The sequence below is a fragment of the Lithobates pipiens genome, unplaced genomic scaffold, assembly GCF_037356315.1.
Source record: "Lithobates pipiens isolate NorthernLeopardFrog02 unplaced genomic scaffold, aLitPip1_a1.2 Scaffold_16, whole genome shotgun sequence".
NCBI classification, from domain to species: Eukaryota; Metazoa; Chordata; class Amphibia; order Anura; family Ranidae; genus Lithobates; species Lithobates pipiens.
The window spans coordinates 573,327,845-573,354,952 of record NW_027507748.1 but is presented as its reverse complement, the minus strand read 5'-3'; the positions used below and the strand labels follow the sequence as shown (position 1 = coordinate 573,354,952).

General features: G+C 43.0%; 1 protein-coding gene across 2 annotated transcripts in view; it reads left to right on the top strand.

Annotated features, from left to right (window-relative positions):
• The first annotated feature begins 401 nt into the window (after positions 1-401).
• The window catches only part of TMEM106C (transmembrane protein 106C), a 62,927-nt gene continuing 36,220 nt past the window's right edge, over positions 402-27,108 (top strand). The window contains exons 1-3 of one of the 2 annotated variants that reach the window (XM_077483749.1): positions 411-569; positions 20,491-20,683; positions 25,517-25,728. In XM_077483749.1, the coding sequence (XP_077339875.1) occupies positions 25,533-25,728 (196 nt within the window). In that variant the 5' untranslated portion in view covers positions 411-569; positions 20,491-20,683; positions 25,517-25,532. Of the gene's footprint in view, positions 570-20,490; positions 20,684-25,516; positions 25,729-27,108 lie in introns of both variants that reach the window. The other variant, XM_077483748.1, reaches the window with a different exon arrangement.

The window sequence follows — 27,108 nt, the reverse complement described above, 5'->3', positions numbered from 1 at the left end:
CAAAATTTTCAGTCTAATATATTCGTTTAAATGAAAACCACAGAGGTGATCAAATACCCCCAAAAGAAATTTCTATTTGTGGGAACAAAATTATAAAAGTTCAGTTTGGGTACAGTGTAGTATGACCGCGCAAATGTCATTGAAAAAGTGACAGTGCTGAAGATTGGCTTGGGCAGGAAGGGGGTGCAAGTGGCTGGTATTGAAGTGGTTAATAACACAACAGCAGTTCAGGCTCCCTAGAGATGGATTTATAGAACAGAAGGAAATGAAAGGTCCAGGGGCCATGCTGGCAGGACGTGACAACAATTGCTATCAGAACCGCTCCGCTCCATTATAGAGATAACTCTTCACCTCCCACCCTACACCTACTACCACTCACGCGCCGCACGTAAACAAACACGGCACTTCCGGTTCCGGTCACGAGGTGTGCACAGAGCCGGGGGGAGGGGTTTGTCCGGCTCGGTGTGTGTTTTTGTTTTTTATTTTGCAGCGTGCACGATCGTCATTCCAGCCTCCGATATCAACATTGTGCGGGACACCCGGCCCCCGCCTCCCTCCCTGACCGGCAGGTGAGTGACGTCAGTGTCCGTCCGCCATGACAACTGTCCTCTTTTTATGTCGTGTTTGTTCTGCTAGTGTCTTGTGGAAGTCATACATGCAGCTGATCGTACACCATGCAACTCTTCTGACTGTTCTGTTTTCACATGGGTGACTCTGCCACTAACTATCAAGTCGCTGAAAATTCATCAAAGTCACCAGCTTTAGGACCATGGATTGTAATGGTGACCCAAAGGCTGATGACACATGGGTGACTCTCCGCTAGGGACAAATCACCAACAGCAGGATCGCTAAAAAGGCTGTTTGTCCCTATAGAATGTCTCCTTCTGTAACCACACACTGCAAGATATCGATCTGTCGCCAACCTGAACGCTGCTGTATCTCTATTGCTACCATTGGGAGCGACATCTCGCTGTGTGTGGTTACAGAGAGGGAGAAATGGGTAGCTTATTTTTGCGATACGGCACTGCGTTACTTTAACTGACAGTTGCACAATGCTGTACCCAAATAAAATTTATCCTCCTTTTTTTTTTTTTTTTTTCCCACAAATAGATTTCATTTGGTGGTATTTGATCACCTCTGTCGTTTTTATTTTTTGTGCTAGAAACAAAAAAAGACCGACAGTTTGGGAATTTTTTTTTTTTTACTGTCTGCTATAAAACATACTCAATTAAAAAATGTAAACAATATAATTTCTTCATGGATCTAGGCCAATATGTATTCTGCTACATGTTTTTGTTTAAAAAAAAATTCTCAATAATCGTATATTTGTTTTTGTTGATTTTTATTACTGGTAATGGCAGCTATCATCAATTTTTTTTAATAGGACCTGCGATGTTGTGGCGGACAAATCTGACACCACTTTTTGGGACCAGTGACACTAATACAGTGCTGCTAAAAAAAAAAAAAAAAAAAATGCATCGTCACTGCATTAATGACACTGTCAGGGAAGGGGTTCAATGTTAAAGGGTTAAATGTGCTCCTAGGGGGTGCTTTCTAACTGTGTGTGGGATGCTTTGTCTGGGGGCATTCGCCGGACACACTGATTGGTGGGTCACCGGCGGCGCACGCACGCCCCAGCTCTAGTGCACAAAATCACGCATAGGTACTGGATTTTGCACAGGAAGGCTGTCCTGCCGCAATATATCTGTGTGGGGCGGTCCTCAACGGGTTAAAACGCTCTGAATGCCAATCAAAGCCCCGTTTACTAAATAAAATGGTAAGCTTACAGTCCTGTTCACACGTTTCTTTTGCTTTGCTTAAGTTCAATAGTTATACCCAATGTCCCTTTCTTGGCTCTTCAAAGCATCTCCGAAGCCTATGACAAAGCTTGCTTGCAGCACCTGCAGCTTTTGAGAGGCTTTTAGTACGCTTAAGCCCTGGTTCACACCAGTGCGATTCTGAAGTCGCGCTACTTCAGCGCAGTGTGATTTCATGTGCAGCGTGCTGATATCTGTTCTACTTCATTTCATAGATGTCAATGCACGTCACACTGAACTCGCACAGAAATAGTGCAGGAACTTTTTTGAAAGTTGTTGCATCTTGAGTTGCAGCAATTTACCGTAAACGGTTCCATTGTCGCAAATGGGGTGTGACTTGTCACGTGGCTTTGAACTGTCAACTAGGGTTGCCGCCTCATCCCTTTAAAACTGAACGCGCATTAATTACACAAGTTCTGTGGCTGACTAAGATGGTAATTAAACTTGCTTGGTGCCTTATCTGCATTAAATTAGCTTCAGAACCTTCAGATGTGTTCGGGTTTAACCACTTCTGGACCGCCCACCGCCGATATACGTTGGTCCTTTGATGTTAAATACTGTTGTTATTGCAGGAAATAGCTGCCATAACCCTGGTATTTTTTTCAACAGTGGGCCCCCCAGATGTTTTACCGGATCCGGCAGTAAGGGCAGAGAAGATCCGGTCCTATCCCGTGATGGGCAGGTAGTCGAGGGAGGGAACGAAGGGCCCCACTAGACACCATACCATTGGATGACAGCAGTGACATCAAGTGTCACTTGCGCCCAACGCCCATAAAGGGACAATTTTTTTTTTTATTGTTTTGAAGTGTAAATGTGAGATCTGAGGTCTTTTTGATGGCAGATCTCACATTAAAGCTCCCAAAAACGGAACTTCTGCTTTACGTGCAGATGACCCCCTGACATGCCACATTTGGCAAATCATTTTTTTGGGGGTGTAGCTGGTACCCTGTTTTTATGGGCACCCAGCTCACCCTTCCTCCATGGCGCCGGAAGGAAGATCACATCTCCCCCTCCCTCCCTACAATCTTCTGGGACACTTCACAGGTCCCGAAGATTGCCCAGATTCTAGTACTAGACCTCCTCTGTAACTCAAAACGGGTAACGTAGAATTTTTTTAAACATTGCCTATTGAGATTTTTAAGTGCCGAAGTTTGTTGCCATTCAACAAACGGGTGCAATTTTGAAGTGTGACATGTTGGGTATCTATTTACTCAGCATAACATCATGTTTCACAATATAGAAAAAAATTGGGCTAACTTTGCTGTGTTCTTATTTTTTTAATTTAAAAAAGAGTGTAATTGTTAAAAAAAAAAAAAAGCGATTGTAGGACCGCTGCGCAAAACCGGTGTGACACAAAGTATTGCATCAACTGCCATTTTATTCTCTAGGGTGTCTGAAAACAAAAAGTTTGGGGGTACTAGGTAAGTTTCTAGCCAAGAAAAATAATTTTAACTTGTAAACAACACATGTCAAAAATAGGCCTGGTCCTTAAGTGGTTAAAGGGATGAGGTGGCAACCCTACTGTTAAGTGCATGACAAGTTGCACTGGTTTGAACCAGCGCTTAGCTTTGTTTTGGAAGTATTGCAGGTATTGGATATCCCAGAAGCACTGGAAATCCAAAACGCGAATAATTAATTTAAGTGAACCAAACCGCGCTGTCTGTAAATAATAGCTGCCAGCACAAAAACTTAAATAGTGAAACAAAATAAAAAATGGATGGTGTGCATCGCTGAGATGATGGGCACAAATATTGCATATAAACACTATTGCCAAAGTAAACACCTATAAATACTATTGCCAAAATAAACGCAGTGTGTGCTGTGAAATGCAATAAATAATGATGTGAACCAAAATAATATATATAACAGAAGATTGGTATAACTAAAATACACAAACTAATGGTGATACACCAATTGTGAAACAAATAATGACCAATCAGTGACAAAGTCCATAAGTGCTCAAAATTTAGATGAAGTGACTGTGTGACTTGTCTGCAGGTATCCACCACCATACGGAAATAGGCTTACCGGATACCGTTGACTCAACTGGGCTTATACCAAGTGAGTCTGACAGGCTTGTGGTTGTAAACACACCTTGGGGGATAGACAATGGCTTAGGCTGCTGGCATGTATTGACTGGCAGGGATCTGTCTTTACACAGGCATATGGATATCGACCATACCATGAACTGACATGTTATTATTCATCCCAACATAAGTAAAAGGAGAAAAGAGAGGACCCGTAGTGTGATACCGTTTGAGTAGAAAACAATTTATTGAAAGTATAAAAATGGTCACTCACAGGATGGATGACAATAAAAGCATGTAATAAAATTGCTGGCAACACAGTGGCACCAGCAAAGGCTCTTCCCGACGCGTTTCCTCCTAAACAGGCATCTTCTGGGGGTGCTGGCTCACTGCATTTATATAGATAAGAGGGTATCCCCCAATTAGGGCCAGCTTCTATCTGTCTAATGCATGAATCAGAATACTTCCAGTTTTCAAAAATGGCGCTCGTCCAAAAATCCAAAAAGCAAACCTTTCCATCCACCTTATGAACAGTCGCTCTATACATCTCTATGGAGCGACAACTGTCAGTGGTGACATGGCCGCTGACATCTGATCTGCTCCGCAAAATCCAGACGGATGGAAACCCTATCTTCCATTCGTCTGGCGGTTCAGTTGAAAACGGATAGAGGCAGTCTGTAATCATCCGAGATGGACTTGTCATCCACCGGCCCAGCGGGGATCAACCGAGCGATCCCTGCTGAGCAAGTGGATGGCTCAATACAGATCTGCACATGTGAAAGGGGCCTAACAGTTAGTTGTCCCCTCAAAATAACTCAACACACGGCTATTAATGTTTAAACTGCTGGCAACAAAAGTGAGTATGTGAAAATGTCCAACTTGGGCCCAAAGTGTCAATATTTTGTGTGGCCGCCATTATTTTCCAGCACTGTCTTAACCCTCTTGGGCATGGAGTTCACCAGAGCTTCACAGGTTGCCATTGGAGTCCTCTTCCACTCCTCCATGATGGCATCACGGAGCTGGTGTATGTTAGAGACCTTGCGCTCCTCCACCTTCCATTTGAGGATGCCCCACAGATGCTCAATAGGGTTTAGGTCTGGAGACATGCTTGGCCAGTCAGTCAGATTTACCCTCAACTTCTTTAGCAAGGCAGTGGTCATCTTGGAGATGTGTTTGGGGTCGTTATCATGTTGGAATACTGCCCTGTGGCCCAGTCTCCGAAGGGAGATCATGCTCTGCTTCAGTATGTCACAGTACATGTTGGCATTCATGGTTCCCTCAATAAACTGTAGCACCCCAGTGCCGGCAGCACTCATGCAGCCTCAGACCATGACACTCCCACCACCATGCTTGACTGGAGACAAGACACACTTGTCTGTACTCCTCACCTGGTTGCTGCCACACACACTTGACACCATCTGAACCAAATAAGTTTATCTTGGTCTCGTCAGACCACAGGACATGGTTCCAGTAATTCATGTCCTTAGTCTGCTTGTCTTCAGCAAACTGTTTGTGAGCATTCTTGTGCATCATCTTTAGAAGAGGCTTCCTTCTGGGATGACAGCCATGCAGACCAATTTGATGCTGTGTGTGGCGTATGGTCTAAGCACTGACAGGCTGACCCCACCCCTTCAACCTCTGCAGCAATGCTTGCAGCACTCCTACATCTATTTCCACAAGGCAACCTCTGGATATTACACTGAGCACGTGCACTCAGCTTCTTTGGTTAACCATGGCGAGGCCTTTTCTGGGTGGAACCTGTTCTGTTAAACTGCTGCAGCTCAGTTTTGGGGTCTTGCCAATCTTCTTATAGCCTAGGCCATCTTTATGTAGAGCAACAATTATTTTTTTCAGATTCAGAGTTCTTTGCCATGAGGTGCCATGTTGAACTTCCAGTGACAAGTATGAGAGAGTGAGAGCGGTAACAACAAATTTAACATACCTGCTCCCTTCACACCTGAGACCTTGTAACACAAACGAGTCACATGACATCGGGGAGGGAAAATTTTACTAATTGGGCCCAATTTGGACATTTTCACTTAGGGGTGTACACACTTTTGTTGCCGGTGGTTTAGACATTAATGGCTGTGTGTTGAGTTATTTTGAGGGGACAGCAAATTTACACTGTTATACAAGCTGTACACTCACTACTTTACATTGTAGCAAAGTGTCATTTCTTCAGTGTTGTGTTTTCACACCACCATCCCCCAATTGTGTATTTTGCACTGCCGTATTCAATTGAATGGGCCACATTCAGGGAGCGGACTGCCCACTGAGCCTGACAGTGGCGATAGATTTTGCCCAGTAGAGAGCCTGAACATCTCGAAATTCCAAAAGTGTGGCACTTGTGATTCTGTGCTCTGTCAGGTATTGGCACTGACCGAGGACCTGGCAGCTTATTTGCACATCCATGTCTGCCTTTCTGTGCATGTGTGCACAGGGCTTAACCTACTGGAAGGCAACCTGATTACTCACTTTCCATGTGGCCAATGTAGATAAATGGCTGTTGCATAGGCGCAGCTCGCTTTTTCATTGCCGGGAAGACCGTGAGCAGGCAGGTAGGGTTTTTTATTGCCGAAAAGATGTTGCATATCTCTTCTATAATAAAAGCCTGCCTGCTCAAAGTTACAGTGGAAATGTAGTTCTGCTTTAAATGCTTGTTTCATCTAGAGCAGGGGTCTCCAAAGTATGGCCCACTGGCCACATCTAGCCCGCTAGAATGTTTGTTTTTTCTGGCCCGCAGCTTGAGTCTTCAGACTCACTGCAGTGACCGGTCTCTGCTCAGGCGTTTTGGGGTTGCGGGTCTCCCGCTGCATACTCTTCCTCCTGTTACCTGTCAAAGCCCGCCACTATTGGTTACTATGACCGCCACTGAAATAATTCACTGGAGACCTGCTGCACCTTCCGGTTCCTGCCCACTGTTAACATAAGTGTCTTTTACACAGCATGCCTGCAACAGGACTGGAGCTGGAAGGTGCAGCAGATCTGCACTAAAGATGTTGGTTGGATGCTAGTTGTTTCAGAGGTACACAGATTTTTTTTTACATTTTTTTTTTTTTTTGATTGGGGGGCAAATGTTAATGGGCGCAGCTTTGAGGGGACACAACAATTAAGGGTGGGTGCTCTAAGGTGGAATAAAGTGTGTGGGGGCTCTGAGGTAGACATAAGTGTGTGTGTGGGGGGGGGGGGTGTATGGGGGATTTGATGGGGACATGTGCAGAGAGGGGCTCTGAGGGGTACACAAATGTGGATGCTGGGGCTCTGAGGGGTACACAAATGTGCATCAGGGGGCCTTGAGGGGGGCACAAATGTGCATCAGGGCTCTGAGGGGTATATAAATGTGCATGGAGAAATCTGAAGGGTAGACAAATGGGCATCAGGGGCTTTGAGGGGGGCACAAATGGGCATCAAGGGGCTTTGAGGGGGGCACAAATGGGCATCGGGGCTCTGAGGGGGCACAAATGTGCACCAGGGGGCTCTGAGGGGGAAAAAATGTGCATGGGGAATCTGAGGGGGACACAAATGTACGTTTTAGGGGGGGCTGTAAGGACACAAGCGTGTGTGTGTGTGGAACATAAATGTGCATTGGGCTGTGATGGGGACAAAAATATGTATAAGGGGGTCTATGAAGGGAACAAAAAAGTGTGGGAGGGCTCAGAGAAAGACACAAATGTGCAGGAGGGCTCCACAGGAGACACAAATAAGCAGGGACGCTCTGATAGGCACATGGGGGGGGGGCTCCGATGTGGACACAGCTGTATGAGGAGACTCAGACGGGAACAAAGATGTAAGGCCCCATGCACTCTGGAAGTTTGGTCCTAGTGCAGGAGGCTCTGGCATTTGGGTACGAGCAGAGGATAAAGGAGCACCATCCAGCACCACTGCAAGCTGCCTGTCTATTGTATGTATTTATATTCAGCTGCTGCTGTGGATCATTTATAAATAACAGATTCCCTTTCACTGAAAAGTTTTTTTCCCCTATGCTAGGGTCACCAGTATGGTATTTGTACATTGCTATTATATCCCCTCTCAGGCGTGTCTTCTCCAGAGAGAATAAGTTCAATGCTAGTAGTCTTTTCCCATAGCTGAGATACTCTAGGCCAGTGATGGTGAACCTTGGCACCCCAGATGTTTTGGAACTACATTTCCCATGATGCTCATGCACTCTGCAGTGTGGTTGAGCATCATGGGAAATGTATTTCCAAAACATCTGGGGTGCCAAGGTTCACCATCACTGCATCCTTTTATTCGCTTTATTGCCCTTCTCTGGACTCTCTCCAGTTCCAGCACGTCCTTCCTGAGGACTGGTGCCCATAACTGGATGGCATACTCCATACTTGCTTAAATGAAGAAACAAAATTACACTTTTTTGTCCTCAGAATAATAAATACATAAAATACATACTAAACCTTATCTTTATAATGTCAGATGAAATGTAAACACATACTTCCCTGTCTTCATCAATTCTTAATAATATTAGAAAGTGGTGAAATAATCAACCTATTCAAATGACATGCTCGTGTTGGCAGATTTATCCTTGTTATATATACAGTTGTAGTGTTTGAGAAGTGAGTAAGATCAGCTGCAGTGCAAATGCTATTTGCTTCTCATTTGCTGACAAAGGATTAATGCTTCCATTGTGTGTTTTATGTGCTGACTGCATGTGAAATAGCCAGGCTTTTTTTTTTTTTTTTATCAGATTCCAGCCTAAAGCTTTAGTATATTTAGCTTATATTTTGCCTTCCATGGTTTCTCTCTCCCCTCCCTGGCGGTATGATTATTTCGGATTTTAGGTGCTAAAAGCGGTACCATTATTTTGCATGAAAATTTGGCGTTTTATATTGTCCTGTAATTCTTAGGAATAAATCTCTTAAATCTGCCCAAACCAGAGTCTAGCAGACATCCCGGGTATAATAAAGTTTGAAAAATGAAATCATAAATTATAATATAATAAATAATTATACCAAATAATAATATAACAATAATAAAAATGATTCAATAATGTAATCAAATCAAAAACACTGAAATTTGCTCAGTTGCAGAATTGTCACTGTCATTACTTTTCAGTATTTGATGACGGATCTCCCCACAAATCGCTATTCCTCAATTCTGCGAGTGATTCCAATTTATTATCGCTGTTTTCTAGCTGGTCTGATGAATAATTTTTGATGTAAAGGGACAGTTTTGGTTGCTATGGACAATCTCCAGTTTCCAGGCATAAAGAACAGTTTTTATAATATAAAACTGCATGCAGGACACTGGGCAGACCACTAGGGACAAAGGGGATGTGAAATATTTACATACAGCAATGTAATCTGTATGATTACAGTATACTGTATGTATACTGTGTGTTTTGCTTTTTGAATTTGGCGCCAATCTCCGTCCCCGTGCGTCGCAATGCTCGCAGGGAATGGAGATCGGCGATGTGATAGATCGAGCGAGCTCGTACAGCGGGGAGACAACGCTGGATCCGAGGGAGAAGGTAAGTAAACCTCCTCCTGGATCCAGCGATGCAGTCCCGAGTCTGGCTCGGGGTTACCGCTTTTGGCATAACAATTCCACCCCGAGCCAGACTCGGGAAGACCGTCAGGGGGGTTAACAAAGTTATGACTTAAACTTATTATTGTGTCACAGAATTTATGGCAGTAAGGCTAGGTTTTCACCATTGTGAATTGGATGCAGATTCCTCGCATTCATAGTTAGTAAGGTTGAATAAAGACACCAGTCCATCCAGTTCAACCTGAGTGAGTGTCTACCCCTATTCCTGTACATTGCACACTCACATTGGTCCCTACCCTCAAGGAGCCCACAATCTAAGGTCCCCACTCATATACTAAGGCCAATTTTGGACAGAAGCCAATTAACCTACCTGCATGTCTTTGGAGTGTGGGAGGAAACCACAGTACCCGGGGGAAACCCACGCAGGCACAGGGAGAACATGCAAACTCCAGGCAGGTAGTGTCGTGGTTGGGATTTGAACCAGCAACCCCTTTTTACTGCTAGGTGAGAGTGCTAACCACTACACCACTGTGCCGCCCACAAATTCAATTCAATTCGCAATAGCAGGAGATTTTGACTGGCTCTCTATGGAGCCGGTTCACGTATCTCCGCTGCGGCTCCAGTGCATTTTGCACAAAAATGCATTGTGTCTTTTGGTCCGTTTCAGGTCCTAATTAGGCTGAAATGGTGAACGGGGACGCACCGGAAACCCTTCTGTGAGATGGATGCGGTGATGGTGTGAACTCCGCTTTACCCTGGGTTCACACTGATGTAACTGTGCTGGTTCCCGCATCGCTCCTCTTCCGAAGGCAGTTCACACTGCCTTGTACGAACCGCTGCAGGTGTCATTAACAACACCCCCCAGGTTAGTTCACAGATGGCAGTGCGATCTGTGAACTCGCACAGGAATTGGATCACATAGGGGAGAATACCCATGCAATCCGATTTTATTTTCTGTGCGAATCTAATGCGAGTTCAGCCATACAACTGTATGGCTGAACTCGCATTGCTCAGACATCGCATGTGATTGGCATCTGCAGTGCGGGTGTGAATCACATGCGATTTCTGAGATCGTGCTAGAGTGAATCCGGGCTTAATGTGTGAGGAGCTTCACAATAGTATGTTTTCAAGATGTTCAGATTAATAAGAGAAGGCTGGAAATAATTTAAATTCATATGGATGTGGAAATGAATATATAGTTTGATACCATAGATACTTGTAGGTTTTTGTCTGACCTGTGTTCTTTTCACAAAGATCCCTCCAATGAGTAAAACATTAAAACAAAAAGGCGATAATAAGTTCCATTTGTTCCAGTAAGTTTCTGAATGCTTTTCTTTACATTATTGCGGTTGTACCTGTTTCTTTCCCTGTATACCCACCCATATTGACTCACCTGGCAAGCATGTATTAGTGTTCTCACCTGATTAGTGACTATGCAGAATATAAGGATGGTGACACAAACAAAATACAGCACACAACATGCTGAGAAATTGTTCATAGAACAATATATAAAATGTTTTCTACTCAATTTGAAATGAGAGGAATTCCCATTTTAGACAGTTTTTGCATGGAACATTTTTTTTCCCATTGAAATATTTCCCTTTTCGTCTTGCTGTCATGACCGCTCTAAAATGGAAGATTTCTCCTTACTTTTGTCTTGCTGTTGATAGTCACAAGGACAAATAGAAGAGTGAATCTCCCTAGCTAAATTCCAGATTAAAAAGGTTTGCCTTTACATACACTTCAAGGTGTACCTTCCTGGTAAAAATAAATAAATAAAATGGTGGTTTAATAAGCTAAAATCAGTTATTTATGCTGTAACTGCATGTCCTTGGAAGCATTACAAACTTGGCACCCTCCCTGGTGATGTTGTAAAGTATACACATTCAGAAAGTTCCTGGAATTCCAGGTTTTTGCCCTTTCACACTGTAGCTCATCTATTTTCACACTGCAGTGCTTCTAAAACGTACTATGCGTTTAAAAAAAACTGCATAGTGCGTTTTTATAATGCAAAAACAAAGCGAAAGCACTCCTGTGCATAGCCGGACCACCAGACCGGCTATGAAAAAGCACACACTGCCTTGCTGCCCTCAAGCGTGGGGAACCCTAGAAGTCAAAAAGAGAAAAGAGAGTGCACCAGCCTTGTGCATTATCCTTTAGGTACGTATTTATTGAAGACATAAAAATAAAACTACTCACAAATAATCATTAAAATCTTGCAGTAAGACAGTAAGAGTAATCATCAAGTGGCAGCATCTAGTACCAGACGAACAGGACTCTCCAGAGGTCACAAAAAAGCTCACACCACTCACTACCTTCCAACGCGTTTTGAGGGGACTGACCCCTCTTCCTCAGAGCTCAGTAGTGGGCTCTCCTTCAGCAGTCCCTGTATATCCTTTGTGGCCTCTGAAGAGTCCCGTTTGTCTGGTACTAGATGCTGTCACTTGATGACTACTCTTACTGTCTTACTGCAAGATTAACGATTGTGAGTAGTTTTCTTTTTATGTCTTCGATAAATACGTACCTAAAGGATAATGCACAAGGCTGGTGCGCCCTCTTTTCTCTTTTTGCGTTTATAATGCGTTGTATGCAGCACATAAGCAGTGAATAACAGGTTAAGGACATAGTTGGGTGTTGGCTCCAGCTATTCATTGGTTGTTAAAGATGCCTGGGGGTGGTTGTTAAGGAGCTGGAACCTGCCGGTATCCTTCACGTGGTAGTAAACCTCCGAAAAAAAAATCCCTGCTAGACAATAGCATAATGCGCTAGTAGGCCTCGCTCCTGGCTAGTCTTTATTTTTGCAGTGAAACAGCTATTTGAGGATGTCTTGGATAATACGTCCAAAGAAATTCTAGTGGAAAGCACCCCTTTTGCCATTTAAGAAAAGGAGTAAATGTATTTTAGTTTTAAAGCTCCTTCTCCGTTGCCAGAGGCATCAGCCTCCAGGCAGTCACGGCGGCTTCCACCGTCAGGTTCAATTGAATAGGGGGAATTCTGCAGTTCTCAAGGATCTGGCAGGAAGCGTGTCGAGACAAATGGGGGACTTCCTCAATAGCTCCAGGGTACAAACTGGAGTTCTAAGAGTTCCCATTTTTCTCAGATCAAATGTTTCTAAGGATCCAGAGAAAAAGAAAAAAGTGATCATGGGGGTCCCCATGTAAGAACAGAGGTTGGGTTCGACTCAAACCTATTTTTTTCACAGTGCCAAATCCAAATGGACATTATGGAACTCAAAAATCTAAATTCAGTTATCTCCATCCTGCAAGGAGGAGAACTTCTGGCATCAATCGACATCAAAGATGCATACCTCCTATGTCTATTTCCTCTCTCACTAGTAATATCTACTTTTCAAGGTGGAAAATCTTCATTTTCAGTGTGCAGCTCTGCTTTACGGTCCAGCTTTGAGTGTTTACAAAGGTTCTTGCCCCTCTTCTAGCCAGATTAATGGCCCAAGGTATAACGAGCATGGTTTACCTAGTCGATCTGTTCTTGATAGACCAGTCGGTACCCCGCTTAAACCAAAGTATGGTCACCACATTTAACTACCTGGAATATCTAGGTCGGATTATCAACCTCGGATAAATCTTCTTTAAAACCATTGAAGAATTCTAAAATACTTGGGTCCGATTATCGGTACACCCAGAAAAGGGTATTCTTACCCCAGTCAAAGATCAGCGCCATGAAGCAACTGATTTAGGTGGTCGAAGCAAGATGAATTTCTTCTATTCAACTTTGCATGAGGTTGTTGGCAAAGATGGTGGCTTCATTCAAGGCCATTCCTTATGCTCAGTTTCATTCGAGACTGCTGCAAAACAGTATCCTATTGGCTTGGAACAAAGGGTTCAAGCTCTACATTCCCAGTGTGCCTGACTCCAAAGCCTATGGCCACATCACCCTAATAGTGCCTGATCTTGTCTGATCTTGAAGGCTAAGCAGGGTAAGGCCTGGTTAGTACCCAGATGAGACCACTTGGAAATATCAGGTGCTGTAGGTTGGGTGCGCCAGAGCCTTGGTTTATGGTTAATATCCAAAAATCTACTAAGGGGAAAGTCCTTCCTTCATTTATCTGGGAAGTGGTAACAACATATGCCAACCTTTTTTGTTTAGGTTGGGGAACAGTCCTGGAGGAGACAGCTGTCCAAGAGATGTGGCCCAGATCAGAAATGGCCTTGCCCATTAACATTTTAGAAATTCAGGCAGAGCACTCTTCGGTCTTGAGGGCCTGAACGTTCAGTTTACGGTATTGTCCTGCCAGGATTCAATCCGACAATGCCACAGCAAAGGCCTATATTAATCACCAAGGAGGCACAAGAAGTTGTGCGGCCCAGAGAAAGGTGAATCCTATCCTATCTTGGGCAGAAAACAATGTACTTTGCCTATCGGCAATCTTCATTCTAGGAATAGAAAATTGGCAGGCGGACTACTTGAGTTGCCAGCAGTTGTTCCCGGGAGAATGGTTCCTTCACCCCGATATCTTCCTGTCAATATGTCAAAAATGGGGGATCCCAGACATAGATCTGTTTGCGTCAAGGTTCAGCAAATAAATCAACAACTTTGTGTCAAGGATCCACTAGCATGTGGAACAGGTGCCTTGTTATTCCCGTGGAATCGGTTCTCACTGATTTATGCATTCCCTCTTATTTTGTCTGCGTCCACAACTTCTTCGCAAGATCAAGCAGGAAGGGAAGTCGTTGATTCTTGTGGCCCATAGCGGGGCCCAGGAAATCTTGGTATGCACAGATCATAAAGCTGGCAGTAGGGGACCAATGGACCCGACCATAACCACCAGACTTTCTCTCGCAAGGTCCAGTGTTCCATCCTACTTTACAAACGCTAAATTTAACGGTTTGGTTATTGAGACCCATACTCTGAAGAAGCCTGGGCTGTTCGTTTCAGTAATTTCTACCTTGGTTAATGCAAGGGAGCTGGCCTCCATAATCATATATTATGGAGTCTGGGAAACTCATGTCTCCTGGTGTGAAACCAGGAGTTGCACCCCAGGCATTTAGAGGTGAGTTAAAAAAATTAATTCCAAATATTTTTTTTTTTATTTTTTTTTTTGGAATTTCAATGAATTTTTTTTCTGTGCAACACCACTTTAAAGGCAACTTCTCAGATTCAGAAAAGTGATGTTTTGTTTGTGTTGCCTGGAGGTCCTAAAGGAGGACAGGCAGCATCTAAATCTACTATTTCTAAATGGATTTGACAAGTAATCGTTCAAGCTTATGGTTTAAAGAGGTAGTTCTACCCTCTCAAATCAAAGCGCACTCCTCTAGGGCTGTTTTTTTCTTCGTGGGCAGTGCATCACAAAGCCTGCAAGGCCGCAACTTGGTCTTCAGTCCATACAGTTACCAGATTCAATCAGGTGGATGTAAAAAGACACGAGGATGTCACCTTTGGGCGCAGTGTACTGCAGGCAGCAGTATAATTCCTCTGATCTCATGGTGCCCTACTTTGGTTGTGTCTCCCTCCCTTCAGTTGGCATTGCTCTGGGACATCCCACATAGTAATTACTAGAGGTCGACCGATATGGGTTTTTCTCTGGCCGATGCCGATATTTAGAAATCATGGCGGCCGATAGCCGATATATGATGCCGATTTTTTTGGGCCGATATGTTAGGCCGATTTTATTTTATTTATTTATTTTTAATCCCCCTTGATCTAACACACCTTTCCCACTGGGGCGTTTTAAGGCGCTTTTGGGCTAAAAATAGCACCTGTAAAATGGCTCCCCTGCAGTCTGTGTGAAAGACAGAGTGCTTTCACACTGAGGCGATGCGCTGGCAGGATCTTAAAAAAAAGTCCTGCAAGCAGCACGTTTGGAGTGGTGTATACCGCTCCTCCACCACTCCTGCCCATTGATATGAATGGGCACCACTGCCGAAGCGCATGCAATGCGATTTGGCAGCGGTGCTTCATGGGCGCATTTAACCTCTTCCTTGGCCGCTAGCTGGGTTATATGTGCCCCACTAGCAGCCAAATAGCACCGCTAAAATGATGGTAAAGAGCCGCTAAAACTTGCGTTTTACCATCAACGCCTGCCTGCTCCAGTGTGAAGGCAGCCTTCATAAGTGATACAGAAAATTTCTTACACTTAAACATTTATTAAACAAAACAAACCTCCAGTTTACTTGTATGTATGATTTAGATAAAAAAAAAAATATATATATATATATATATATATATATATATATATATATATATATATATATATATATATATATATATATATATATATATATATATATATATATATATATAAAATAAAAACAGGTAGTCAAAACTTTTGGACAAAAAAAAAAAAATGGGCTAACTTTACTGTTTTTATTTTATTTTTATTTTTTAAATGGTGTATTTTTTTCCCAAAAAAATGCATTTGAAAGACCTCTGTGCAAATGCCGTGTGACATAAAATATTGCAACAACCGCTATTTTATTCCCTAGGATCTCTGCTAAAAAAATATATATCATTTTTGGGGGGTCTAAGTGATTTTCTGGCAGAAAATACAGGATTTTTACTTGTAAGCAACAAGTGTCAGAAAAGATTTAGTCTTTAAATGGTTAAACTGAGAACTTCTACACACTGAGATGACTTAATTCATTCAAGTGTAAACATTGTATCATTTAGTTCTTTTCTTGGCAGCCTGCCCAGAGAGGAGGAAAGTGTTGCTATGACGACTCAGTCAACTTACACTGACTTCTTACAGAAGTCATTTCAAAGTCCTGCTGTAGTTCTAAATCGGCTTTTTATCGGCACAAATCGGCCGATGCCGATTATTTAAAAAACGGCAAATATCGGCCGATATATCGGCCGGCCGATTATATATGTCGACCTCTAGTAATTACCATGGCTCTGTGTCCCGTGATATACGATTAAAGATAATAGGATTTTTTTAACAGATTATCTGTAAAATCCTTTTATTTTGAAGTACATCACGGGACACAGCGGTCCCGCCCCTCTTTCTAGTATACACGTGTATTGCTTTGCTACAAAACTGAGATACTCCCAGTAGCGGGAGGGGTTATATAGGGAGGCAACTTCCTGTTTAGTGTGTGCCAGTGTCCAGCACCTGAAGTTGGACTGTAACCCGCTCAGTGCCCCGTGATGTACTTCAAAAGAAAAGGATTTTACAGGTAAGCTGTTATAAAAATCCTATTTTTTTTTCTTCGGCTCCTGGGGCGCGCACGATGTCCGCAGGGAGCCGCCGATCATTCTGTGGAGCGGCAGAACGGCGGTCTGCCTATGTAAACAAGGCAGATCGTCGTTCTGCCAGAGGAGAAAATAAAGAGCTTGTGTGTTTTTCCTTTAGTCAAAGCCCTTCCCCCCACAGTTAGACAGCACCCCCTATGGACGCTATTAACCCTTTGATCCCCCCTGATGTTAACCCTTTCCCTGCCAGTGTCATTAATACAGTAACCGTGCATATTTTTTTCTTTTTATTTTTTTAACACTGATCACTGTAATTGTGTAACTGGTCCCCCGAAATTGTCAGGTATCCAATTCGTCCGCTGCAATGTCACAGTCCCACTAAAAAAATTTCTGATCATCGCCCTTACTAGTAAACTTTTGCGCAAACCAATCAGTATACGCTTATTGGGAATTTTTTTTTTGCCAAATATATGTAGCAGAATACATATTGACCTAAATTGAAAAAAAGAAGAAAGTAGTGCAAAATGCAAAAAGCACTAAAAATGCATAGGTGTAAATCAGCCCTTGCACACACTAAAGTGCCTACTTCTTAAATATTTTTTTATGTTGTGTGTGTGTGTTTATTTATTTTTTATTTTTTCCTGTGATGCTTTTTTGAAACTTTAATGAAGCTTGGTAAATTCCCTGTGTGTGTTTTTTGGTTTTCTATATCTTCAAAAGGGCAAATGATATTTAAAAGTAAAGGTAATGTTAAGTTTAACCACTTCAGCTCCGGACCAATAAATACCTTAAGGACCAGAGGTCTTTTTGCAATTTCGCACTGCGCTGCTTTAACTGGTAATTGCGCGGTCATGCAATATTGCACCCAAACGAAATTTGCGTCCTTTTCTTCCCACAAATAGAGCTTTCTTTTGATGGTATTTGATTGCCTCTGCGATTTTTTTTTTTTTTGCGATATAAATGGAAAAAGAGCGAAAATTTTGAAAAAAAAAAGATATTTTCTTCTTTTTGTTATAAGAAAAATCGAATAAACTAAATTTTAGTCATACATTGAGGGCAAAATTTATTCAGCCACATGTCTTTAGTAAAAAAAAATGTCAATAAGCGTATATTTTTTGGTTTGCGCAAAAGTTATAGCGTCTACAAACTAGAGTACATTTTCTGGAATTTACACAGCTTTTAATTTATGACTGCCGATCTCATTTCTTGAGGTGCTAAAATGGCAGGGCAGTACAAATCCCCCCCAAATGACCCCATTTTGGAAAGTAGACACCCCAAGGAAATTGCTGATGGGTATGTTGAGCCCATTGAATATTTATTTTTTTTGTCCTAAGGGATTGAATAATGACAAAAAAAAAAAAAAAATTTTTTTTTACAAAAAGTTGTCACTAAATGATATATTGCTCACACATGCCATGGTTATATGTGGAATTGCACCCCAAAATATATTCCGCTACTTCTCCCGAGTATGGGGATACCACATGTGTGGGACTTTTTGGGAGTCTAGTCGCGCACGGCACCCCGAAAACCAATCACCACCTTCAGGATTTCTAAGGGTGCAAATTTTTGATTTAACTCCTCACTACCTATCACAGTTTCGAAGGCCATAAAATGCCAAAATAGCACAAAACCCCCCCAAAATGACCCCATTTTGGAAAGTAGACACCCCAAGCTATTTACTGAGAGGCATGTTGAGTCCATGGAATATTTTATATTTTGCCACAAGTTGCGGGAATATTACAAACTTTTTTTTTTTTTGCACCAAGTTGTCACTAAATGATATATTGCTCACACATGCTATGGGCATATGTGAAATGACACCCCAAAATACATTCTGCTGCTTCTCCTGAGTACGGGGATACCACATATGTGGGACTTTTTGGGAGTCTAGTCGCGCATGGCACCCCGAAAACCAATCACCACCTTCAGGATTTCTAAGGGTGCAAATTTTTGATTTAACTCCTCACTACCTATCACAGTTTCGAAGTCCATAAAATGCCAAAATAGCACAAAACCCCCCCAAATGACCCCATTTTGGAAAGTAGACACCCCAAGCTATTTACTGAGAGGCATGTTGAGTCCATGGAATATTTTATATTTTGCCACAAGTTGCGGGAATATTACAAACTTCTTTTTTTTTTGCACCAAGTTGTCACTAAATGATATATTGCTCACACATGCTATGGGCAGAAGTCAAATTACACCCCAAAATAAATTCTGCTGCTTCTCCCGAGTACGGGGATACCACATGTGGGGGACTTTTTGGGAGCCTAGCCACGTACGGGACCCCGAAAACCAAGCACTGCCTTCCGGATTTGAATATAAAATGCTACCAAAAAACCTGTTAGCGATGGCAGGGATCAGGCCTGACTCTGCGATCGCTGCAGTTATGTGTTTAGTGTTTTGTAAGTGACAGTGATCGATCGATACTGCACTTGGGTGGGCTGGGCAGAGGGGCAAAACGCAGGTGCCAGCAGGTATTTGGGCTGATCCCGCTAACAATGCGTTTTTTTGGAACCCTAAACTGCTGGGGACGCTAGTATAGATCTGATCAGATCAGATATTGATCTGTTCAGATTCTATACCACTACGGGAGGTGTATGCTTTGTGTGTGGGTGTTAGCGGTACTGGCACTAACCTAGCGCTGCCTGGGGCGACGCAGACCCTGACCCTAAAACCTAATTGATATCACCCGCCGGGTGATCAGGGGGTTAAATTGGGTAATAAATGGTGGGTGCCCTGATGCTATAAAAAACAAACTAACCAGAGTCACCCGTAACACTTATACGGTGATCAGTGGTGAAAGGGTTAACTAGGAGCAATCAGGGGGTTCAAATTTTTATTAGGTAGTATATGGGGGTCCCTGGCGCTATATAAAAACCTGACGGGGAACCTAAATGACTAACTGGCTAACCAGCGTCACCAGTGACACTTATACTGTGATCGCTGGTGAAAGGGGGTGAAAGGGTTAACTAGCAGAAATCAGGGGGTTAAAACCATTATTGGGTAGTATATCGGGGTACCTAGCGCTATAAAAACCTGGCGGTGAACCTAAAAAAATAACTAGCTACCTAGCGACTGTAGCGACACTAATGCAGCGATCAGAAAAACGATCGCTTAGTGACACTGGCAAAAGGGGGTGAAAGGGTTAACTAGCAGCAATCAAGGGGTTAAAACCATTATTGGGTAGTATATCGGGGTACCTAGCGATATAAAAACCTGGCGGTGAACCTAAAAAAATAACTAGCTACCTAGCGACACATGCAGCGATCAGAAAAATGATCGCTTAGTGACACTGGCAAAAGGGGGTGAAAGGGTTAACTCTAGGGGCAATCAAGGGGTTAAATCTTTATTGGGGGGTGATAGGGGGCTACCCTGGACCTAACACTAACTGTCCTGACAGTTTTTACTGTCACAACTGACACTGAATGCATTGATCAGTAAAGAAATGATCAATGCAATCAGTGACACTGTGACTGGGGGGGGAGGGGGGGCGGGGGGGCGATCGGGGGGGGGGTTTGTGTGCCTGTGTGTACCTACATGTCAGTGTAGTGTTGGTGCACACTTACTTTTACTTTTCTCCTCGTAGTCCGGTCAAAAAGACCGCCCCGAGGAGAATGACATCACTTCCTCCTTCCTGTGTAAACAATACACAGGGGAGGAAGCTTCTCATTGGCCAGGAGCGATCCAGAGGGGGTGGCCGAAAACCAACGGCCATCCCCTCATCACGGAGCGCTCCTGGACCGAATCGGACCGCCGTAACCAGCGGGAGGGGGTCCGATCGGACCCCCCACCCGCTGGAAGGCAATCACGTAGATGTACGTGATTGTGCCTGCCTGTGCCATTGTGCTGACGTACATTGGCAATACGGCGGTCCTCAAGTGGTTAAGGAGGAAGTCCACCCTAAAACTAAAATCCATATATAGACACCCACAATATAACACTAAACTATCTAGCCCTGAAAAGAAAAAAAATCAGTATACATACCTTTTCTGCAGGCCATCTGACCCAATCTCCAGCGGCAGAAGCTCTGCAGAAGACACGGTTAACAGCGGCTGTGAAATTCATGGGGAGTGACGTCACCCATAGAGTTACTATGGGGCTTCCATTGTCGGGTGTCTCCTCTGAACCCACATAGAAGCCATGACCGATAGATCCACGTGGGATCAGGGCGGAGCGGCTTCAGAAAAGGTATGTGTACTGATACATTTTTTTTTTCTTTACAGGGCTAGATAGGTTAGTGTTAGATTGTGGATGTCCTATAGATGCAGGAATTTTAGTTTTAGGGTGGAGTTCTATTTTAAGCTCTTGTACTGCTGCAAATGCGGTTAAGGAGTGTTCTGATAGACTTGTATCTTTGGAGAAGTGCTGAAGCAAGATTAAAGCAACAGAGGGTATCATTTTTTAAGCAAAGCAAGTGCAACAGTGTGAAAAGGATTATAAGGTAACCATTTTATTTAATGACAAGTGCTTTGGCATTGAGAGTGCCATAAAAAGCATGTCAAATGCCATGTTTTCAAGCAAATGTAAATGAGCACTTTGGGGACACAGGAAGTTTTTCATTTATGTGTTCTACTGCCAACCTACAGGAGTATTGGACACTGGGAAAAAAAAGCTAAAAGCTAAGGATAATCCCTCACGCATTAGATTTTTGCTAGTGGCCAAGTAGAGGATGGACATGTTTTCTGTGTTAAAAAAAAAAAAAAAAAAAAAACTAACCTATACTTCTAGCACCATTTTTTTTTTCTTTGGAATTTTTCTGCAATTAACACTCTTCTCTATCTGGCAGTTCTGTCCTGAGCCTGGGTTGCTGCTTCTGTACCCTACTGGACTGCAGGCTGCAGGGATAGCCTGAAATTTACTTTCGGTTACTGTGTTTCGCTTAAGGTAGATGCAAACAATAACATATACCCAGTGAAGTGAGCAGCTTCAGATGATACACATAGATGAAACAAATATCCCTACATAAGATTTACATGTATATCTTCTGTCTTCACATTTATAAATTGTTTAGAAAGTACACATGGTGTTACAGATTTTTCTCTTCCTGTTCCGCATTGGGAGTGGGTTATTGGCATACAGCCAAGACAGCTGATTGGAGGAAAGGCACGCACACCCCAAGCCACATTGGCAAAGGAAGGAAGTAATGTGCAGGGCTCTGCTCTGAATCGTGCAGTGTTCTGCTAATCTATAGCAACCTCCCATAACACAATCTTCAGGCTGTTTTTATCTCCTGTGTCAGAGAACTTGTCAGAATTTATCAGGCTGATAACAGAGCTATGGGACAGCAAAAACGCACAGGACTTTGCTTTGGAGAAAAAAAAGAAAACGCTATCACTATATGTGCCCAGCTCAAATTTCATGAATTGGGTTTGCATCCACTTTAAGGCACCTACCAGATTCTGTTTTGGTAACAAGATGACAAAAGAGGTTCCAGGTCAAGAGCCATTGGCATTGCCGCAGCACTTGCCCTGTCCCTGGAGACTCGCTCTGTAAGTAGGCCAGTCAAACAGAGATATGGAAGCTAACTCATTTGCACATTTTTAAAATTTCAAGTTTCCACCATGAAAAGCATTAGCCCTGTGGGACCGAGTGCTGACATCATTAGCTGAGTGTAGTGTGCATAAAAGCTCTTTGCTCTCCTCCCCATCCTACAACATCAAGATCGCATGTCCCTGCTGCTACTCTTGCTTACAGAAAGCCACATGGCACTCCGATCTTTGGTCTGTCCTTGTTGGTCCCCACTGGCGACCTGACCCTCATCTGCTATGAGCTGTTTGGGTTTCTTGAGTGCCTTGTCCCAAAAAGTCTTTTGCAAATGTCGTAAGAGTCGCGTGAGGTGGGAGTCGTGGCAGTGTCCCAGCCACACTGTAAAAATCACTCCCAGCTCATGCTATACTAGTGGTTCCAATGCTGATTACAGTGCACCCACTGATGGAGCAAATGCCCCTCCTAGAAGGTGTGATTAGTTCCCCTACTCTTTCAGCTGAGGTTGTTGTGTTTTTTTTTTTTTTTTTCGTTTTAGTCATGTAAGACTTTGTCCCAAATGACCCAGATTTTTGCAGTCTGACCGCAGAAGCCACAAGCCTTATTGGCATTATTGGCTCTATTTCTGAATCTTTTTTCCAGAGGAGCTTATCCTAGTGAATTCTCGGGCTTCTGCTATAACTTCAAAATTAAGAGATCATTTTGGCTCTTATTGATATGGTGTGCACCAGCCACCACCCTGAAGTTAGGCCATTGGCCTATGGCTTCCTCTAGTATAGTTCTCATTCTTGGGACCTTTTTAAAGCTGCAAAGACCCTCCCATTGTATCCTCTTTTCCAACTATTTCTTTAGAGACCCCTTGACAAAATGTTTACTCCCCCAGAAATCTCATTAGCCACTTTTGCATGAGAGTCTTAAGTCTGACGGCAGCCTCCTTTTGAGGGAGTCCCATTTTCTCAATTTCTCTTCGTAACCTTTACAACATGGCATTTTGCCATTGTGGAAAAATTCAGTCCATTCCATTGACAGACCAAATAGTTTTGCAATGAAGACTAGAGTGTCCCAGGCTTGGTGACTCAGGATTCTGGCTCTGGAATTGGGAGTCCTTCTTGCCATTATTTGGAAGATCCTCATTTAGGATGTCAGCCTTTTAGGCTGGAGATGAGCCCTGGGCGCTGTGTCAATACAGCAGACTTGTTTGTCAGAAGAAACAAAACCAAAGAAAATTCCCAGCTCAACTCCCAGCCTTCTACCAGCCGAAATAACCTAACCGTTTGCTTAAAAACAGGTGGTTAGTTAACACATATTTGCAAATATGCATAAGCTGCAGAGGCTGCAACAAGACACCCCGTTATTATCCACAGTCCTAACTCTATACGTTTTTTTTTATTTTTTTTAGAGCCTTCATAGCAAAAATACCTGCATTATAATGGATAGGTAGAGAGCAGGTGAGCCTGGAGGGAGCCCACCCTTTCTTAAAAAGCACAGGGGCACAGTGGACACCCAGTATATAGCACAATGGCAGCAAAGGTGTCCAGTACGTCCCCTCACCAGTATTCCAACAGTACAAACAGCCACTGCCCCCACCTATAACTGGCTTCACATTAATTTCCAAATGTGTGCTAACTAAACCCCTCTTTTTAAAGCAAACTGTTCAGTTGGTAGCAAGCTGGCTGGTGAGTTGAGCTGGGAATTTTCTTTGGTTTTGTTTTACATGCGTTGCCCTTCCATATGCTCCTTGCTGCGAAAGCTAGTTATATATGGGGCAGTGGCCATTTGTTTGAACTGTTGGTCATCAGAGGAGCCTCATCTCCTGATCAACATTCTGAAGCTTTGAGTGATCTGACTGTGTCTGCAGTGCTGTACCATCCTGTTGGTTGGTCATCCAATCCTGATTCAGTCGCACAGTGCCATTTGCCATGGTGTACATTGTTGTTCATCGGGAAGGAACCAGAAATTTTTCTGTAGCTTCATGTTCCAACCTTGTCTGCCTTTTACATTCCAGGCATGGAAAAATGGCAGGCAGACTTCTTCAGCCGGAATTGCTCTGACTTGGGGAAGTGGTCTCCTACACCTGAAGGTGTTCCAGAACCTCTGTCACAGGTAGGGGACATTGGATGTTGACCTGCTGGCATTAAGGTTCAGCAACAAACTGGATAGGTTTTTCTTGTCTTCAGGTACAGGAATCTGATACTAGCAATGCTGCTAGGTGATTCTGCAACAGGTGAGTATGTAGGCTTATTTTTTTTTCATAAGCCCATAATTCTCTTTATGGTAGTTTCTGCCTTCCACCTCAACCAGGACTTTGTTCTTCCATCATTTTGTCTAGCTCTAGTTCACTGAAAGGTAATTTCACTTTATTATATGGATGTGATTTGGGCTGTGAGAGTTCTATCTCTTAGCCACTGCTTCTTTCAGGACGACTGATTCTTCTTTGTAATTTCAGACAGAGCCTGAATCCGGTTTCTCATTCCACCATTTCCTGGTAGCTAAAGCCCCATACATGTGGGCAAAATGTCGGGAGACATTTGCTGATTAAAAAAACAGCCAACATTCTGCCTGTGTGTATGTCGGTCTGTCTGACAGAAGTCAGCCATTTGGCCTTCTTCTGTTGGATGTGCATACTGGAAAACCAGCAGCTGGCCTACTAACAATCAGAGCTCTCTGTCAATGGCAGAGATCGCTGATCAGAGTGTTCTGGTGGGGGAGCCGCTGCCCTGTCAGAACACAACAGCTCAGCGGGGGAGATAGCTGGACTAACTTTGCATGGTTACTACAGTGGCTCTGACCGGAGCTGTCGGTTTGTTTTTGTGCGACCCTTTGGATTGCATGGGAAAAAAAAACTTAAAGTTTGTACCCAGCTTTAAACAGACCAATAATCCAAGCTTATGGTCTCGATGATTGGGTTCCACCCTTCTCTATCAATAGATAACTAGATCTACGAGTGCTACTTAGTCTTTTCAGCATCAGGCTACTGTTTCTCAGAGTTGTAAGGCTGCCATGTGGTCTTTTGTTCACATCTTCAAAAGCTACATATGTAAGGTCCTTCAGGTGGCTCAAGCTGCATTCAGTCCCCAATTCTCTGTTGCTTTCTTGTGCCTGTTAGCGTTTGATTGCTCTGATGCCCACCCCTTAGTTTGACTGCTTTTCATCACCCTAAATTTAAAAGATTTCCTGTGTCCCTTAATAGGCAGTCCCACCCCTCAGTGTTTATAATTATGGTCTCAGTACTGCTTTGCTACAAAACTGAAGCATAGTGCTAGTAGGAGTAGTTATTCTGGGCTGGCCTACAGGTTTTTTTTTTTTTTTTTTTTTTTTGCCAGTGTCCAATCCTCCTGTTGGAAGAATAGCCTGAAGGTTAAAAAATTCCTGTCAATGGACACCAAGAAAGGATTTTTGTACTCGCCATAAATGCCTTATTTTACTTTTACACCATATCACTATTTAGTAAGTTTCAAAAACAGTGTTTACATTTTTGACCCACCTCTGCCAGTCCTTTTGAAACTTTAATTTCATGTGTATTTATTTTCAAAACAGATGCTGAACAAAGACAATGGGGTCCGTAGCATCTGCTTATACCAGTCGTGTGACAACCATGAAGCAGGCTAGCAACACAAATGTGGAAGAGGATGATTTGTTGGTTGGAAGAGACCTAGATGAAGATATTGCACAATTTCCTTATGTTGAGTTTACTGGTCGGGACAGCATTACCTGTCCTTCCTGCCAGGGAACTGGATGCATTCCAACAGGTGAAGTTAATTGCAGTTCCTACTTTCAATCTAGGTTTACCATCAAGAAGTCTGGTAATGGGGAAACCCTTGCTAAATGAACCATTTAAGCTCCTAAGGCGTAGGCTCCTCCAATTACCAGTTGCCTTTCCAGTGTCCTGTAAGGTTAGTTTAACTGGACTATAAATTTGTAGTTGGCTTAACCCGAAGTAAATGAAACCAGGCTCCTAGTAACAAATTAAGACTAGATTCAAAGAGACACAGAGAGGAGAACAACAACATCAAGGTCCAGCCACTTGCTTGTCCAGGGATCCTGCAATGTCGGCACCCCAGCCGATTTTTTTCCATCGGCTCTTGGGTGCTGCCATCGCCATACTTTTCCCCATACTGTTTTTAACTTTTTTTTTTTTTGTATCTCAATGCCACTGGTTTACTTCAACCTTTTTTAGCCATTTCCTGACAACATGTAGAAACCCTAGAGTCGGCTGCACAATTGCTTTGGACCGGCTTCCTACTAGTGGCAACAGGGACAGTGGCTATACAGTATATGTTTGGATGACTGCTTTCTAACAGGGGTGGTGGGGGTTTAGGAACAATGCACGAGTACACAGTTGTCACCTCGTAACAGGAAATGCCTAAACAAGGACCTTCTTGGAACAATCACAAAGGATTCTTTTAATTAAATTTGAAGATGTAGAAAAATAGGCAACCTTTAAAATTACAAAGACATGTTAAACTTTATTTAAGATTTTTTGTAATTTGGTTTGAGTTTACTTATAGTGGTTCTAGAGACTCAAGGTTTTTCACCTTCATGCATTATATATGTTAGGTGTGATGTACAGGCAGACAGCTATCCTGAGAGACTCCTTTGAAAAAAAATAATGCATTTTTTTTTTTTAAAGCAGAAATAAACTTAAAAAAAAACTCTGTTAACATTAAAAAAAATGTAATCCTTACGCTTTTAGCACTAGTAAATTGATGATAGGCAGGTATATTATATGTACTTGTTTACTTCAGCTGCATCCTGGTGTTTGGCCTAGGCCAAAATGATGTCGCACATAGGCATTTATTTTCTTTTGTCAGGAAGAGGGGCTTTCTCACCTTGGCACATCCTCCTGCAGAGAGCATATGCTACATGAATCCTTTTTCCGTGCCCAAGATGGCTGCTGCTAGAAATGCTAGGGGGTGTCTTTCAAAGTTATCCCCAACAAAGTAAAACATGGAGGCATGCATGGGCGGGTAAATTTTTCTTTGTGTATTAAAAATGAATTAAATAGCATTGGTGGTACTCGACTATAGTTAAGTTCTGCTTTAACCACTTCCTTCAAAAGTACGTATCCATACTTCCTTTGGTTGAAGTAGTTTTACCGGGGCCGTGGCTGCAGTAATGACACTGCTATA